Source organism: Ascochyta rabiei, chromosome 8, assembly GCF_004011695.2.
Source record: "Ascochyta rabiei chromosome 8, complete sequence".
Classification (NCBI taxonomy): Eukaryota; Fungi; Ascomycota; class Dothideomycetes; order Pleosporales; family Didymellaceae; genus Ascochyta; species Ascochyta rabiei.
In genome coordinates this window covers 961,325-979,762 of record NC_082412.1, presented here as the reverse complement: position 1 = coordinate 979,762, position 18,438 = coordinate 961,325, and the positions used below count along the sequence as shown (strand labels likewise).

General features: G+C 39.9%; 3 protein-coding genes across 3 annotated transcripts, besides 13 other annotated features; all 3 read right to left on the bottom strand.

The window, feature by feature from the left end:
* Positions 1–147: part of a dispersed repeat that runs on past the window's edge.
* Positions 76–163: a mobile genetic element.
* Positions 164–714: 551 nt separating this feature from the next.
* Positions 715–3,696: a mobile genetic element.
* Positions 864–926: a tandem repeat.
* Positions 1,055–5,715: a mobile genetic element.
* Positions 3,338–3,346: an inverted repeat.
* Positions 3,338–3,398: a mobile genetic element.
* Positions 3,390–3,398: an inverted repeat.
* Positions 4,197–4,232: a tandem repeat.
* A 449-nt stretch (positions 5,716–6,164) lies between the features above and the next one.
* Positions 6,165–7,994: a mobile genetic element.
* Positions 7,995–8,377: a dispersed repeat.
* A 241-nt stretch (positions 8,378–8,618) lies between these two features.
* Positions 8,619–8,877: a dispersed repeat.
* Positions 8,878–10,323: 1,446 nt separating this feature from the next.
* Positions 10,324–10,483: a dispersed repeat.
* Positions 10,484–11,656: 1,173 nt separating this feature from the next.
* On the bottom strand, positions 11,657–12,193 carry EKO05_0005327 (Tetrahydrofolate synthase; the record flags this gene model as incomplete). The annotated part of the gene is made up of 1 exon (XM_038940150.2): positions 11,657–12,193. The coding sequence occupies one exon, from the start codon at positions 12,191–12,193 to the stop codon at positions 11,657–11,659; it is 537 nt and encodes a 178-aa protein (XP_038798345.2).
* Positions 12,194–14,076: 1,883 nt separating this feature from the next.
* On the bottom strand, positions 14,077–15,294 carry EKO05_0005326 (uncharacterized protein; the record flags this gene model as incomplete). Its single annotated transcript, XM_038939965.2, has 2 exons — positions 14,077–14,866; positions 14,927–15,294. The coding sequence occupies 2 exons, from the start codon at positions 15,292–15,294 to the stop codon at positions 14,077–14,079; spliced, it is 1,158 nt and encodes a 385-aa protein (XP_038798344.2).
* Positions 15,295–15,794: 500 nt separating this feature from the next.
* Positions 15,795–17,442, bottom strand: EKO05_0005325 (uncharacterized protein; the record flags this gene model as incomplete). Its single annotated transcript, XM_038940085.1, has 4 exons — positions 15,795–16,625; positions 16,678–17,018; positions 17,073–17,188; positions 17,243–17,442. 4 exons carry the CDS (start codon positions 17,440–17,442, stop codon positions 15,795–15,797), a joined length of 1,488 nt encoding a protein of 495 aa, XP_038798343.1.
* Positions 17,443–18,438: the final 996 nt, after the last annotated feature.

Sequence of the window (18,438 nt, the reverse complement as noted above, 5' to 3'; positions counted from 1 at the left end):
TTCTGAAGCGCAAGCTGTATCTGAGCTTCTTTTAACGCGTCTGAATGGTGTTGTTAAGAAGGCATTAGTATGTGAAGGGTAGTTTGGTAGGGGCTTGGCAAAAGTGACCGACTCGTCCGGTGACTGGCTCGTCCGTAGGGTACGTTAAGTGTTTAGAGCTTTAGTAGTTATAAAATATTCTAAAGAGTAATAGTAAGAGTAGACACAGATCTGTTTAGTAGCAGAGGTAAGTTTAGATCTATACTTGTAGAATGCTTGTAAAATAGCAAATAGTTCCTTATTATATATCTCCTAGTTAAGCTTAGCACTAGAGAGTACTTAGCTATAGAAAGTACCTAGGTAATATTTATTGTTTAGGTGTTGTTAGAACATTACTCCTATAACAACTCTATTAAATATATTAGTTTTAATCTTTATGTTATACTTACGGTTAAAGTAGCATAAAGTAGGTATAGATAATGGTGCCTCTTTTAAGCTTTTAAAACTAGATTAGCATGAAGCAGTCTATTTAAACAGGTTTGCTAGGCTTTGTAAGGCGATAAGGGGCTTAGCTACACGTAAGAATTTAGGTACAAATTATTATGTCAGATAGAATAAGCTCTAGCAAGGTCGGATCTGTACAATCGAGCAGGGACTAATAGGCTTAGCACACTAGCAAAGAACCTAAATCCCACTGAACACAGAGGAACAAAAAGATAACAATAACTATGAAAATTATTAAGTTACCTCATCACACATTTATTATACCATCTAACAATTAAAAGTCTTACTACTGCAACTAACGCAAAATGGCGCAATCAACCCATCGTAACCCTACGATAACGCTAAGGGATCACACTAATTACACTAGATGGTTCACGCAACTATAATCTAGATATATAGTCTACAACATCTAGGATAAGATAAATCTAAAATCTAGTGTCTAAGAAACACTAAAACTACTAGCTATATGTGCGCCTGTTGTTACAGACTACGCGCCAGCTCCTAGCATTAAAGTCCTAACAAGACCAACTAAACTATTAACTAGAGGTTAGAAGGCTTTTAAGAAAGAACTTAAATATTATAAGATACTCCTTAAACAGTATAAGAGTTATTAATATAAGTATAAGAAAGAATAAAGTAGCATATAATAGATTGTTATATTTATATAGTTAACTATGTTACTATACTTACTACGCACATACTATCTTCTAGACAAACTACTCTAACAGTAGATTACTAACCTGCAATTAACAGTTAGAATTAACAAACAAATTAAACAAGAACAAGCCTGTAATAGATACCTCTTAGCTCTTAAGCTAATAAGAAGTATGTTATAATAGGACATATAGCTAGCTAAGTATAACTAGGTAGCTATAGAGGCAGAGATATATTAAGTTACTAAATTATTATAATTAAATGTAATAATAAAAGACTTCCTAGCAGCTATAAACAAAGTTGCGCCTATATAGTTCATAAATTTTTAGGACAATAGTGGATTTATAACTAGCATAAGCTAGAAGGAGATATTAAAACGCTTCTAAGAATATATAATAATGTATTATCATCTTAGATTAGGGAAACACAAGGCCTATATAGCTAGTAATGCATTATTTCTTACTAAAGGGGGTAGAACCTCCTAGAGCACTAAAGGGGACGCCTAACATGCTAAAAGCGCGCTATCTAGCAACTAGGGCAGACTCTGCGATTAACGTACAGTAGGTAGGAAAACCACTATACTTAAGCAGCCTTTAGATTAAGGACCTACTACTATAGGGGGAGCAAAATGCCCTGTATGTAGACAACGCTACAGTATACAGGATTACTATTATATTAGTCTAAATAAGGTACCTAAGTAGTAGAAACTAAATAAAATAATAAATAAGCTTATATAATTTAAGCGTAAGAAACACACTATATTTTAAGGGCTAATTTGCAGACAAAGCAGAACCTGTTTAAGAACACTAGTTATAAAACAATTATACACTCTAACACCTAAAATCCTTAAAGAATAACTAGAGGGCTTAAGAATTACAAACGTAGAAGCTGTCTTTAATATAGTATTAGGCAGAAGGAATGCTAAAGGCTATCTACTAAGGAAGTTATTTATCCTTAACTTAGGATTAACTTACTATATAACAAACAACCCTAACTATATATATAACTTCTGCCTACTAATACCTAGTAACTATATCTAGGCTAGAAACTTAAAAGTGTAGATAAAGGGATACAGATTAATTAAGCTAAGTTTAATAAACTAGTCTAGAACCTGCAGTATAACACTGCATAATATAGCAGTCTACCCTAACCTACTATATAATTTAGTAACTTTCTACCTCCTAAGACAATAAGGGATATAGTAGGATACCTAGACAAATCTAACAACCCTATAAAGACTAGATAACAAAATTATCTGCACTATTACTAAAATATTTAGGTAATAGGTACTAGAGTATAAGGAATTATAAGATACCTTATACTATACGCATAAAACTACATTAAAAACTAAAAAGGGACTATAAAGAGCCTCTGCTACACTATAGCATAAGCAACTAGGTTATCCTAGACTAGCAGCAGTAGAACACCTTATATAACAAACTTAGGGGGTATACATTAAGGGCATTACTACAGTAAAGTGTAATTCCTGCAGAAGAGCAAAGTTAATGTAATAAATAAGCTAAGCCCTACAGACAAATAATAACAGCCTAGGAGAAAGAATAAGCATTAATTTCTATACCTATAAAGCTTAAGGGGTAATAGAAAAGAAGAGCTAATTATTAATTAGTAATAAATTCTTAGGCCTATAATAGGATCTCTACTTTACTAACAACTAAACAGTAAAATCTATTATTAAAACTTTATTAATATTTATACTATTTCTTGAAAATTACTGTAATATATCTATAAAGACAATTAAGGCAGATAATAAAATAACAACTGTTAAGCTAGAGGTTAACAAATAGTTAGCAATATAAGGAATTATTATTAAGCCTTCTGTACTAGATATATAAGCATAAAATAGAGGTATAGAACACTTAGGGGGCGTTAACAAGGAGAAAGCTTACGCTATATAACTTAACGCTAACCTCTCCTAGGAACCATAGCTAGAAGTTACAAGAGCTGTAGTATACCTCTATAACAGAACTCTAAACTATATAAACTATTAGAAAATAGTATATAAAATATTCTTTATATAAGTTACTTTTAGTAATTAGATAGTAATATTATTACGTAAACCTAATCTTGTATACCTTAAAGCATACAGCTGTAAGGTATTTATAATAACTAATAATACACACAGAGGCAGATTATGCCTTTAACGACTAGATCTAAAGGTATAGATTAGTTATCTAGTAGGATACTAATTATTAAACATATATTAAATATAGATACTATTACTTGCTAGAGTAATTAGTACCTAGGACGTTATATTTAACAAACTGTTAATATTAAATAGAGAGATTAAAGATCTAAAAGCTAGCCTAATGCACAAGACGCTAGAGGAGATAGCAACACATGTTAGGACCATTAAGCTACTAACTCCCTACTAGTAACTAGAAACAGAATCCTTTTATAAAGACAATGTTGCTAAAGAACGTTTAGAAGAACAAAACAAAGTAGACTAACTAGGCTACTACTAAGGAAGGAAGATTAGGGATAATTACCTAACACCTTTATCTACACTACCTCCTGTAGCACTACTTACACAGTTAATAACTAGAGAACAACTAGATCTAACGCAATAAGTGTCCTTAATAACTATTCTCTAGGCAGCAGTCTTTATAGCAGGAACCTAAGCTAGTTTTATTAGATAATACAGAGGAGAAGTTATAGATAAGGCTAAGATAATAAGAATACTTACTACAGGCTTAAAGCCCTATTACAGTTAACTTCTACCTTTGCTAAATTACTAAACTAAGCTTAAGAATTACCTAATAGGCAAATTATTCTAAGAGGCTGAGCAAGTACACCTTGTAAGTTATTAGGATATAAAATTGTAGTTAGAAATACTATTAAAGAAGATTAAATTAATAGGATAATAGATCCTTAACTGTATATAGGTATACACATATAAGCTTAATAAACACTATTATTTACTAAAGTGTAAGGCGCAACTAGTAGTTAGAGGTAACTAATAATAAAATTTAACCTTATAAGACACTTATGCAGCCACACTTACTATCTAATTATTTTAAATAATAATAGCAATTGCAGCTTACTATAATATAGAGCTAAAATAATATAATATTATAAACACATTTGTCTATATAAAAATAGATTAAGAGGTTTACATTAAAATGCCTTAAGGCTACTAGAAGCCTAGAATAATTCTATAAATAAATAAGGCGTTATACAGTCTCTGTATCTCCCTACTCCTCTAGCAGAAAGAATTTACCACAACGCTTAAGGCACTAGGGTTCTAGATTGTACCCTATAAGCTGTACTGCCTAATTAGAGATAGATTTTTATTTTCTTCTATGTTAATAATATTATACTTACGTACTACAGAGATAAGGAGTGTAAAGTATAAGAAGTAATTAGATACTTATAAAACAGTTACAAATTTACTAGAGGAGATAACCTTTAGTAGTTCCTTAGTATAGAAATTATCTAAAAAAGAGTAGATTAAAAGATTTAACTATTACAAGCTGCACACTTAGACAAGATTAGCTGCTTAGCTAATAGGCAGGATATTTAACACAATACTCCTATAGCAGCAATAGACCTTTGCCTAAGAAAGAGTCTAGCAGCGCTAGCAGAAATTAAAAAATATTAACGTAAGATTAGGTTGTTGCTTTTTGCTGCAGTTACTATAAAGCTAGACATTGCTTTTACTACCTTACAACTGGCTTACTTCCTAGTAAATCTAGGCCCTAAGCACTATAACGCTGCAGATTAAGTACTACTATACCTCTAAGATACTAAATAACAAGCCCTATAACTAGAAGGAGCTAAAGGACTGTAAATTATAAGTAACACTTTATTTGCAGATATAACTCTAGATTGTAAAAGCTTATAAGGATACGCTATAAGACTATTTAGTAGACTTATTATATAAAGAGCTAATAAGCAAGACACAGTTACTATATTAACTACTAAAGCAGAGCTACTAGCTCTCTTATAAGTAGCTAAAGAAGCACTCTTTATATTAAGACTGCTCTACAAACTCTAAATAAAAATAGACACGCGTACTATTACTATCTAGCGTAATAACAAGTAAACTATACGCTTAGTAACAGAGGAAGTTTCTTATCTCTAAACTAAACTTTAATATGTAGATATCTACAACTATTAGATTAGATAGGTAGTATCTAAGGGTACAATTAAGATAGAATTTATATAGTTAGTAAATATAATTGCAGACAGCATAATAAAGGTCCTACTAGCAAACAAATAGGAGGGTTTCCTTTAATAACTTAGCCTAGCTATTACAGAGCTAGTACAGGTAACAAATACTGTGCCTTTTAAGGAAATTTAAGAGTAACCTAAAGACCTTATATTTACATAACTACTAGCTAAATAAGTCTCTAAGCTAAAGGGGTGTGTTAGATAGAATAAGCTCTAGCAAGGTTAGATCTGTACAATCGAGCAGGGACCAATAGGCTTGGCACACTAGCGAAGAACCTGAATCCCACTGAACGCAGGGGAACAAAAAGATAACAACAACCATTAATATCATCAAGTTACCTCATCACACATTCATTATACCATCTGACATATTAATAGAACCTAGTAAAGCCTAAGAACAACTTTATACTAGTAATAGTAGTAGGAGGGGTCTAATTTCTTAGGGCTTGTACTTTCTTAGAATCTACTTTAATTCCCTTATTAGTTAGGATATAACCTAGGTATTTGGTACAAGTAACATAGAACTTGCTTTTCTTAATGTCTAGTTGTAATCCAGCTAATTAGAGATATTCTAATACTAGTTTAATGTGGCGCTTATGTGTAGCTAGGTCTTTAGAGTAGATAAGGATGTTATCTAGGTACGTAATACAGAAGTTATTAAGGTATTTAATAAGAATATTATTTATGTATTATTAGTACGTAGCTAGTCTATTACATAATCTAAATAGTAGAGCCTTACACTTATAACTGCTGTAATAGGTATAAAGTCTAGTGTACTCTTCTAACACAGGGTCTATATAAATTCTATTAAAGGCGTTCTAGATGTTAAACTTAGTAAAGATCTTAGCTTTTAAAGGTTAGGTAAGTAGCTTATCTATGCGCGGCATTAGATAGGAGTCTTTCTTAGTAAGAGTGTTAAGTTTGTAATAGTTAACGTAAATATGCAGGCTCCTATTTAGCTTATAAACACAGAGTATTAGCAACGCAAAAGGGCTCTATCTGTGTTTAATCTAACTGTATTTAAGTTAATCTTATATAAACTCTTCAGTAGCCTTAAGTTCTTTAAGATTTTGCTTATACAAGGGCAAGTAGGAATTTAGTAAGTAATCTTTTAAGATAATTTTGTAGTTATAAGGGCAGTGTTCTAGAATAGATTTAGACTCTGTTTTACTAAACATATTAGCATATTAGGCGTATTTCTCTAGCAATTGCTCTCTTAGGAGGTGGGTGTTTTCTAGATTGTCTAGGTTAAGATAGTTATTAATAAAATAGTTAATCTTATATAGACTAGTAGTAAAGAATTTATTTTATAGATTTTTATAGAAAAGTAAAAGGAGTTTATAGAAGTTATAATAATATTTGCAGCTTTGGTAAGAAGCAAGTTAGCAGCCTTTTAGGTCTAGGCTAATGCTAAGGTTTAAGATTTTAGTAATTGTAAATTTCCTCTAATCTAATAGATAAAATAGTTTAGGCTTTAGCTCTAATAATAATCCTCTATATTCTATAAGTAATCCCTGCGTTATATGTCCTGTAAGACGTAGGCTAAAGTTGTAAGGTAGTTAAGGGTTATTAATAAAAGAGGGGTATAGTTATATAACTAAGGATACTTTACTAGCTATATTAGCTAAGTCTGTTCTGTATTAAGCTAGAGCTTAAAACATTTCAACTATTTTATACTAATAATACAATCCTAAGATCCTAGGTTAATAGTAACAAAGAGGCAGTTACAGATCTTATACTTATTAATTGTTAGCTGTAGCTGTATATACTAGTTTACTAGGGTTATAATTTAGTCTTAGAATCCTTTAACAGTAATCTTAAAGGGTAGCTTTAAGATAGGAGTCCTAAGCGCTAAAGAGACTTAAGAAGCAATTTTAGAGTCTAGGAATAAAAATCCTCTAGCACTAGTGTTAACTAAGGAGTTAAATTGTACGCCTAGCCCTTAGTTTAATAGAATAGAAGAGATAAGAAAATAGGGTCTACTAAATAAATAAGATAAGAAGAGATTAGATAGGTTATATTAGTTTAGGCCTAGGTAAGATTATCCTTTTAGGCAGAACTGTTTCCCTTAGGTATTAAGTCCTCTTTAAAGTCTTCTTTAGCATTAATATAATCTTTAGTATCTACTTAGATTTCTTATATTTAAGGACTAGTGTAATCTTTTATAAAATAACCTACCTTGCTACAGTTATAATAGTTGCCTAGAGTTAGCTCTCTTACAGGTGTAGCTTAGGGGGTAGTCCTAGGTAGAGGTAGAGTAGATATTAAAGGCTTCTAAATACCAGAGGTAGGTTAGTTTAGAAGTAGGTTATTAGAACAAGGCTGAATATTAACTACTTAGGGTTAGCTCTAAGTTAGGATAGTGTTAGGTAGGGCATAGACAGGGTTCTGTTTTCTTTCTATATTATACGCTGTTAAGTGCTCTACTATAAGTTTAAACAAGTTATTCTATTATCTTTTAAATCCTAGATTTAAACTTTAGAGGGCTAGAGTAATCTTTGTCTATAGGTAGTAAAACTATTCTAACTTAGGTACTTATCCCTAAATAGCAGAACTTAGGAATTATGCTTTAAAAGTTAGAAATGTATTATCCTTTCCTATTTATAGGCAGTTAAACACAGCCTAACTTTTAGCTTCCTTATTTCTAGTAATAAAATAAGAGTAGAGAAGTGTAATTATTTCCTTAGTAATCTAAAAACAATCTAAGTTATAAGATAAGTATTAGGGCTTAAGGTATTCCTTAGTAAGCCTAGAAGTGTATCCCTATACTAGAGCTATACAGGCTCTCTCTTTAGGATAGTAATCTAAATTAATATAAAGTTAGTTATAAATTAAGGCTTACTACTATTTAAAGGTAGGTTCTTTACTATTACTTAATTTATTAATAGTTAGAGTTTGTTTACTAAGCCTAGGGGTATAGACAGAGCTTAGAGAACTAAATCTCTAAGTTAGTTAGGGGGACTTAGTAGTAGGTATAGGATTATCTTTATATAGAGAGGTTTGTGCTTAAAGCCTAGCTATTTTAGACTGTAGTTAGTCTATCTCTATACGCAGCTTATCCTAATCTAAGTCCTTATCTAATTTACTTTTAGTAAGTAGTTTATTAACTAATCCTTTAGGAGGTATAGTTGCCTAAATCCTAGTAGATCTTCTAATAGGTTCCTTTAAACTAGGATTAGTAGTATCTAACATTAGTAATAATCTAATTTAGGTAGGTTCTCAATAATTTCTAAGTATTTATCTTAGTACAATCTAACGCAGCTTTTTCTAAAAGTAATTCTACAGCAGTAAGTTATAGGAAATTCTAAACCTAAAGGCTTTAGTTGCTAGAAGGTCTCTAGAATCCTAACTGTTGTATTAAACAATAATTAGGACCTAGTTTTAGTTTGTTACTGTAAGGGATCTAAATCTAGAGGTACTTAAAATAACTAAACAACTTTGTAATATTATTTAGAGGCTATTACTAGCTAGGATAAGTTTTTAAGTATAATATAATAATATAGGATAATAGAAGTCTCTAATAGATATAGCTATCTGCTATAAGGTATATAGGAGCACTAGGATAGTTTATATAAAGAATTATTCTATTCCTATAAGTCTTATATAAAAGAATACTTAAAAACTAGCTCTCTATGCCTGTTAACCTTGTGCCTTTTATACCTCGTAAGAGTTAGGAAGAATTAGAGTGCTGGCCTAGGGTGTGGGGTGGACACGGATGTAACGGCACCGAGTCGGTAATAAGTTGGAGAGGAATTGGACAAGGCTTTGGGTGACTGGTGCGTTACATTTATAGCAGATTACCCCTTAGTTACAAAGTACATAGAAAGTAGAGCTAGCTGCTACTGCTGTCACCTGTGTAATCTAGAAGGAAGCCCTTACTAATGCTAGGATAGAGATGATTTACTACCTAGCTAAAAGTCCCAACCTAAATCCTATTAAGCTAGTGTGGAAACTCCTAAAGCAACGTGTGTACGTAAGGCGGCTAACAGACTTAGCTATTCTAAGGCAGTACATCTAAGAGGAATAGGATAGGATTACTATAGCAAACATAAGCACTACATGTCTAGAATAAGGGCTTGTTGTAAAGCTGTAATAGCTGCTTAGGGTAGGACTACTAAATACTAGCTTAGTAATCAATGTTTATAATATTCACAAACTAAAATCTCTAAAGATGGTCCCTAACACCCATATCCTACCCCTAACGTCTCTTAGAGCACGTCCAGAGTTATAATTTCAATCACATTAGTGTGAGTTCCGCCATTGGCTCCCTACCCCTGACACCCCCCCCCCCCCCTGCTATCACACGCGCTAACGATTCGTTCATGGGGAGAGACTGTACTAGAGTGCCGGGATTTGTCTGAGTTTAATTAAAGAATTGGTGCAAAGACTCAATACGGCCGTATCCGAAATAACAGCGAGGCTTGAAAGGGTACAGAGGGACGATCAAGCGGAAATACGAGGGGGTGACGGGGCGACAGGCGTCATAGACTACTCACGAACCGGCCTGCACAATTATTTGATTGTATGCTAGAACTTCAGGTCCCGCCTACTTTGGTGAAAATGGCCTGTTTTAGGCTACTCTGGGAAGCGATGAGGGTGACTAATTCGCTACAGCAAGGCTACCTATCTCAGCTCTTTCTGCCGCCCCACTCTATGCCGAACATCAAAACTGGGGCCCAGAGACTGTTTACACTGCCTTTTATAGACTTAGGGCCTTTCTACTTCACACGATTTATCCGATTTCTATAGAGTGCGGTAGGTGCGTTTTAGTCGATTTTGGCGTGGTTAGCACCTGCCGGTGCCTGCTAGGGTGACGCAGCAGGAGTCGTGAGGGCACGTTAATAATCGGATAGGGGTGTCTACTTCATCTAAGTCTGTAATGTGTATAGTACTGTATAGTGTTTTAAAACTATCTGTAAGGGAGTTAGTGCTCCTGTTTAAGTGTTGTAAGGTCTATATTAGTGACAAGGGGTTGCAGGTATTAGCCGACCAGACCTGTGTCAGGCTCTGGCAATGACTCAGCCTCGGGCATGTGGCAGTGGCGTCCACCTCTGACCTGGTATGGCAAATAAGTATTGTTCTGGCCACAGGCTCACTATCTGAGTGAGCATTGTTACCTTTTGGATGCTTGGCACAGTGGGCAGAGCTGTGTCCTGACAACCTGCAGAATGCAGAGCCAGGCGAGATTAACGTGCTTACAGCATCACAGCTGTCACATGCAACAATAATCAGACAACTTAATTAATTTCAGGTACCTCTCTAACCTGATTTTAGCTTTACAGTCTAATTTTACAATTATCTAATTATCTATACCTTAGTTACAGTTGAACTAGAAGATAATGTCTCCAGGCAATAATAATGGCAATACTAGGCCTACTTCGTGTAGAGGCTCTTAACAATTAAGCAAGGGTTTAGCTCTGCACATATTGCATTTGTAACATGTCTGTTGTTGGTACTAAGCATGTACCCCTCCTACAGGACCATACTCTACAGTACAGTGTGTATGGTTGTTTAGACAAGATATAAAACTAGCGTTGCGTTTCTATTAGCCGCAGTGGGACTCTGGTAACATTGTGAAGGCGACATGAAGAAGGAAGCCACATCCAGTTCGTCAGCACTGTCAGGGCAGTTCTCCTTGAAAGAACCGTCTGAATCAACAGTTCTGCGACAACATTAGAAATACAAGCAATCTCTTGCACCCCTAATGGACCACTTCTGTTAGTAGTATTGAATGATTGAAAATATAGCTGAGGAGCAGCAGTATGGCTGATCTGACATGAATCCAACATTTCTGAAGCGAAAAGCCAGCATCGAACAGTTTATTGGTAGCACGATCGTTGAATTCCCGTTCGAACCATGTTAAATGAGGAAATGGAGATCGGCCAGATCCCTATTTAGCCATATGTTTGTTCAACGAGTAGAGTACGCCACCGACGAGATGTTGACTTCCAGTGACAAGTGTATGCATACCTCCTGCTTCCATCCCTAACTTCCGTGCGGAATCCAGTGCTTTCTGGATATTCGGTTCATAAAGGATACGCGACCCCTTATGGAACCGTTTCCATATTTCTCCAAAAGCCACGTGCGACGTATCATCTTGTTTGGCCTCCACAGCTAGATGCATTCAGCGGACAAATCGATCGTACAAATTCTGCACTTACTTGTTGCAGACTCAAAGTCCTGTTTTGGATCGTAAATAGTGAATATGACATGATGAATGTGAGCAGCGCTAAGGTCGTTGGCCAATTGTTCGAGCACGGTTGTCGCGTCTCTTTGCTCCGAGACTTGACTGAAAATCAAGATTCGTACAAGAGGAGCACTATAAGAGTCAACAGATGGCTGCAGCATGTGACTTGGCGAAGTACCTCTGCTCCTGTGAGCTCTCGATGAACCATTCTGCGGCCTTGTTAACGCTCATCTCATTATGTGCACCATCCAAAAACCAGTTGAATGCTCCTTCATGAACTATCTGAAACCGTCCTGGCCAGGAGAATTGACTTATACCCTGCACTATATCTGAGGACGATAAAGGGGTAGCACCTTTGACGCTCTTCTCTTGAAGGAAATGATGAACAGCAGCAAGTGCTACAGAACAATTCGTTCGTTGAACATCTGGTTTCAACTGAAGTACGTTTGCTGGAAGGGAAGGGTCATTATCGACAAACTGGACATCTATACCCTTTTCGTAAGCGCGGCTCCGAAGGATTTCAGCAGCAGAGGCCTTTTGCGGAGACGAGAATGCACGGGACCCGCTCTTGAAAATCCCTGCTTTATGCCAGGCAATATTCTCAATCGTGGGACCTAGTTGCTTAACATGATCCATCCCGAGTGTGGTGATGACAGTTGCGACAGGATGCTCGATCATGTTGGTAGCGTCATATTCTCCACCATGATGGGTTTCGAAGATGGCCGCTTCTACACCTTCTTTGATGAACGCATGGATCGATACAAGAGCAATGAGCTGGAGATACCGAGGCAGAGTTGTTGAACTGTTGCTATTATCTGTTAAAGCCTCCCATACCTCGAAGAAGTATTTTGCGAAAAGGTGTCTTGCGATTGGTCGGAAATCGATGCGAATCCTCTCTTCGGGGTAGATCAGGTGTGGCGAAGTGTAAAGCCCGGTCTTCCGTGGGAATCCGCTTCTTTTTCCAGACACTCTAAGAAAAGATTCAAGGAATGCACATGTGCTCCCTTTCCCTTTTGTTCCTGCAACGTGAATGATGTTAAGGCTATCAACGTCCGTAGTCTTTTCTTCATCAGTAGAGTCCGAGAGGCTGCTTCTGCACACATACAGAGTAACCAATTTGGTGGAGCCATTGTTTCATTCCAACTATGCTTGGGCTGCCCTTGAGATCTGGCTTTCCTGTCGCATCAGGAATACGGCTTAAGCCCGATAAACTGCTTCCCGGTTCTACACTAGGTCTCTCTGGACGGCGTCGACTTTGGAGGATGTTGATAGCGCTCTGAGTTTTGTTAGAGAATTAAACAGTACGCGACTGACCGTCACGCACCTTATAGCTTCTATCAAAAATTCGTGACTGCATGACTTTGTTCATTGTAATACGTCGCGAGCGGTGGCATGGAAGATCCAGAAGCGCCGGAGGGTCGCTTCGGTTGTGGCTGGATCACGTGTGGTCACGTGATATGACAGAACTTCCCTACGTGCCTCTCAACAACACTATACAACCCACTCGTCCGCTTCTGTTGGTGAGGTTTTGGTCAAAGCTAGGGTCTGCGTTTTATATGATTGAGCCCGTGACGCTGCAAAGGTGTGCTTTCGAAGCTGGCTGAAGAGCGGAGCACATTCTGCGGCTTGGCTGGTTTGTCGACACCCTCACCCATTTTGCCGCCTCCTAACCATTTTAACCCGCTGATTCAAAATTTCGTTGTTCTTTTATTAAGCGCTGATCCCCAACAGAATAATTCGACTCATATATCTGCTGCTTAAGCGCACACTTAAACGCTGGCGCCTCTGGCCCTGTGATCCGCGTGCATTGTATTGTACAATCTCTCACGTCTCCCTAGACTAGCCGCCTGACTTTACCGCGTTATCCTACACCTGGGCTGACACTAATCGAAAAGTTCCCATCCTTGTCGGCGATGCTCGTTTTTAAGTCACGAGAAGCCTTGAAGTTGCACTTGCGCACTTAACACCAGAGAATGAGCCGCTGGTATTCTCGATTGATGCTCTATGCATCAAACAGGACGATCCTACAGAGTGAGCACACCAAGTCCAGTTCATGGCGAGAATTCGCTCCCACGCAAGCCTCTGAGCTTGTGCAGTACCGAGTCATGTTGTTCAATTGAACCAAACTACACAGAACCATGGAGTGTTGTATGGGAGCATACCTTAAAACACCATAGTCACAATTTAGGATGATCGTAATCAAGTGTGTGTCACTGCGTCAAACACTGTCCTTGGCGTATTCTAATCGCAACGTGCGTTGCCTGATCAAAGAGGACTGACATTCAAACTTGTGCACTGGCGCGTGTCGTGCAGCAAAGAGTCCTGGTAAATTAGGATGAACAGACGTTCACATCTAGTCTTGGGGAAGGCCGGAATTCTTTGACGCTCTCTAGTTGTTAGGCTAAAGTCCCAGATAAACTGTAGTCTCTTGCTGGTTTCTTTTAGCTTACAACACGCTCAGAGCGCGACCTTGGATGCCTCCAAAAATTAGGTGGTTAGTTTTCTTGGAAGCTATTTATCCTGGGAACTCTCCGTCACTGAAACCATGGTCCACGACACAGCTACTGAGCCCACACAACAGCACTCAACCCATCCTCGTTCTCCGGCGTCCCCGAATTTCCAATCCTCATACTAGCAACCATGCTCCCTAACTTGCCTGTCACCACATCTCTCACCACAATCGCCACATTGCTCGTCGTCTGATCGCCAACAGCAGCAAAGTCCCCAGCCCGGTTGATGTCAAACGTGCGCGGATACGTGCCATAACTGCTCGTATTATCCACCCAGCTAATCCCCCCGCTAGCAGACACAGTATACTGCGTGATTGAGTCATTCGAGCTGAACTTCTTATCGTTCCTGTTTGAAATGTACACAAAGTTGCCTTTGACATGCACCTCGCCGACCTTCGTTCCATAGGGCGCCGACGCGTTGCCTTGATACGGCGTCAGAGTGTCCTTCAGCGTCAGTGTCATGCACCCGCTCGAGCTCGACGGGTACGTGACGCGCCATCCGCTCAACGAGTTACTCAATTCGTTCGCAAGGAAGAGCGTCGTATTTGCGCCTGTCCCCCAGAATGCGCCGTGGCGAGGTCCTGTACCGGGGGGCGGCTTGCCAGTGCCGCATTCAGTCAGCTTGCCTGTACTGCGTTCGATGCGGTTAATGCGTATCAGATCAGCGCCGAGGTCTGGCACCAGGAGGTAGTCGCCTGTTGGGTCTGGGAAGACGTGGTGGGGATGCGGTGCATCTTGGCGGCTGGGGATTCTGCCTGGGCCGCTCATCGTGTATTTGAGTGTTTGCAGGGGCTGGGCGCCGGTGAGTGGGAGTTTGAACGTGGAGATTTGAGATGTTTGACTTCGTGCGATTAGTATAGGCCACATCACGTGTCTTGATGTGAATGCGCCATAAGCTTACTAGTGTGCGTTTGCGATAAAGGATCGCCCGTCTGTACCGCCATACAGACTTGTTGCTACGACACCTAGTGCAGTGGGTCCTTTTCCAGTGGCATTGAGAGCACCATTTCCATCGACGGAAAATGAAGCCAGGTTTCCAGACGATGCGCCGTAGAAAGTCTCGTCTGCAATGTACAGCGCTTTGCCTGCGTCATCGTATGTCAGCCAGCTAGGTAATCCATTGCCGGTAGCAGTTGAGCTACTCAATTTCAATGTGTTGCTGTTGAAGTTCAGAGTGTTGATTGTGCCAGAGTAGTGCGATACGTAGAGAGTGGCTGCGCTTGTGCCACCGCTGAAGAGCGCGGCAAGCAAAGAATTCGAGGACAACATTGTTCTCTGACTAGCAAAGCTGCTGCTGTTTTGCAGAAGATAGTGAGTTACTGTCCAGGCCGGGTTGGTTTGCTCTTTATGTTCGAGTAAGCCGGCGAGGTCGTGTGTGTTGTGTAGCATTCATTACGATGTGACACCTTGTCAAATGACATATTGCGGCCACTGAAGCCGATATGGCGATTTGCGCATGCGGCGACACAACTGCGCACCCATTCTGTATGGATGTCGGTACTTGATCGTTAAATTAGAGTGTAGCAATTTGGAAGCTTGTTTCAGGGTAAACCTGTCGCTCCCACCGGCTGAAAGCACTGACTCTGAAAAGCGACAGTCTGAACGACGAAAAGGTGAACATCCTTTGTCGTTTTCTTGATGATTGAGACTAATTCTTGAATTTGCATACTCCGATATTGATGACGTACAATGTGTAATACAGCCCCCTTCGGATGAGATGAAACTTGCGGTAGCGTAAGGCATACTTCTTCCAGGGTCTTGAGTTAAATCTACAACTGATATCGATAGCCACTTGCAATTTGTGCTTCTGTCGGACCACTTCTGCCCGTAGGCTTTCCTCGGTCGAGCTTTTGGTTTTGCTTGCTCAGGTACAACCGCGTTATCGTAGCGACGAGAATGGCAGCAGCGGAGGCAACTAGATTGACAGTGAACGCTACAAAGTAACGAGGCGCGTTGTTGTACAGATATGGCGTCCAGACGTTTGTAGTATTGCAGACTGAAATGATGAGTGCGATGGCGGACGCACGTTTGGCAACAGGTTGGTTCAAAGTCCCCGTGATCCAAGAAAGAAGGACAGTAAAGGCTGCATAGAAAGATGGCGGCATCAACATCATGGCAATGTACCGGCCGGCTGTACTCAGCGTTGAGACCGCGATGACATTGGCGATGAGGGTCACGCCCAGCGGCAAGACGATGTGGTAGTAACGTTCGCCAACGCGATCGGAGTGGAAGCCTACAATCAGCATGACCACACAACACAAAACGAACGGCGGTGCTGTAAGGGCCAACGTGGTGGTCCGATCGTAGCCCAAGGTCGCGACAACCGGCGGAAAGAAATTGGTAACCCCCGCTGAGATGAAGAGACAGTAAACTGTTGCGAGGAATAGCCACGTCTTGGGGTCCTTCGCTGCAAGATTCAGCCCTTGCAAGGCAGTGATTTCGGATCGATTGTCTTGTTGGCCCTGGTCGCTTTCATAGTTCCAACGAACCCACGCAAGTTCGGTCTCCGTCAGACTCTTCATGTCGGACGGGCTGTTCGGCAAGACGAAGGCGAATGCGATGGCCAGTCCAATTGTGACTACACCCTCGACAAGAAAAAGCTTGAGAAGCCAATCAGTATGGTACGATCCTGCAGTCTGGGGACGTTCTTACCCAGCGCCATCCTTCAAGGCCATATTTGCCATCCAGCTTCAGTAGCGCGATTGCGAGCAAACCACCGAAAGCATTCCCAAGTTGTGACCCAGAGTAGAATAGCGCTGCACGTAGGGCGTATTGTTTGCGATTGTAAAACAAGGACAAGTAGAACAACGCTCCGGGGAAGAAGACCGCCTCCACCAGGCCGATGAAGAAACGGCAAACAGCTAGACCAGCAAAACTTTGGACTCCAGTCTGTGCAGCCGAGATGATGCCCCAGACAGCCATGGCACTGCAGATGTACACACCCGGCCATTTGATCTTGCCAAGAGCCATGTTGGATGGGATTTGGAATATAACTGGAAAGAACAATTAGTGGTCTTGGACAACAAGTGTGAAGTGAACGCCCATACTGTAGCCTACGAAGAGAATAGAGACACATGTCTGGTACTCTGTATTAGAAAGACCAAGATCCTCCATGATGTTCGCCAGTTTTGCCGACGCAATGTTGTTCCGGTCGAGGTAGTTGCTAATCAACTGTTAATATGCATGGGTCAACCGGCGCCCAGATTGTTCCACATACAGAATGTACATGGCCATAAGGCACGGCAAGAGGATGAGATCCATCTTCAGGGTTGCCTTTCGACCAATTTTGATGTACTCGTCAGAGCTGAGAGCTTGTAGACAGTTTGGCAGATCTCCTAAGCCTCGACGCTCTATGTCCACGGACACGTCATCTTTGCGATTAGGCGCATCAGGTTGTTTTTTGTTAAGATCGGACATCGCTGCAAAGTTCTGAGTGTCGGTGGTAAATTCGAGCAGTGCAAACGGCCGCGCTCATCAATTAACTTCCCCATTGTCAAACTTTGCCAAGGGACTCGTCTCGAGGTTCCTGTTGACACGCCGTCGATGAGCAGGCATGTGTGCAGCGTTGAGATGCGGAGTCTCCACACATCTCCAGGAAGCGACCCGGAGAAGGTTTCCAGATTCCGTCCGAGTGGTTGTTCCCCACAAGATGTCAAAATTGTTGTTCATGTGGTCTAAGAACAGCCAGTGAACAGGGAGGGTATGACGCACTAGCCTAACCTTTTGTACACACCGCCCCGCTCTTTTCCTCCGCTCGCACGATCCCCTTCAAGAAAGAACCCTTCCCCGAGCCTTGCGCAGTGTTCTCCGTATGCAATACCAGAATTGGCATATCGCAGATTTCATTGAAAATCGTACCATATAGTGTTCTTAGTGCAAACAAGTTTCGGCAATGAGCAGGCGAGAAACGGAAGAGAATAACGCGGACCGAATCACCAAGCAAGATCAGGAACGCGTGCACATTGTGTCGAGAGTATGATTTACGATTGAGATCGCAGCAAGACGAGAGTTGGCTGTCTTTCTCAAGGAAGAAGACCCACATTGGATGGAGTAGATGTTCCGTATCTTCTTCGTCCAGACACCCACAGCCGTCCGCGGCTTTTAGGGGAAGCCTATACTATGGTACGCACGGGATTATGGATGGGGAAGTTATGGAGGCCGATCTATCGATGAATGAAATTGCTATTCACTAGCGACCGACAGTATACTACAAGCCACCATCACAAGTGGTTGGCTATTAAGGTCAATAACAAGCTTATCTTCCGTTCAGCCATGTTTAAGGATACAAGATATACTGTCTACCAGCCTCCAGAAACAAAGTAGACTCCATGTCAGCATTGTTGCGTGATCTGCGAAATGGAACACTGGATCCTACCTTGTTCGTATAACGATTACTCCACTAGAACCATAGTC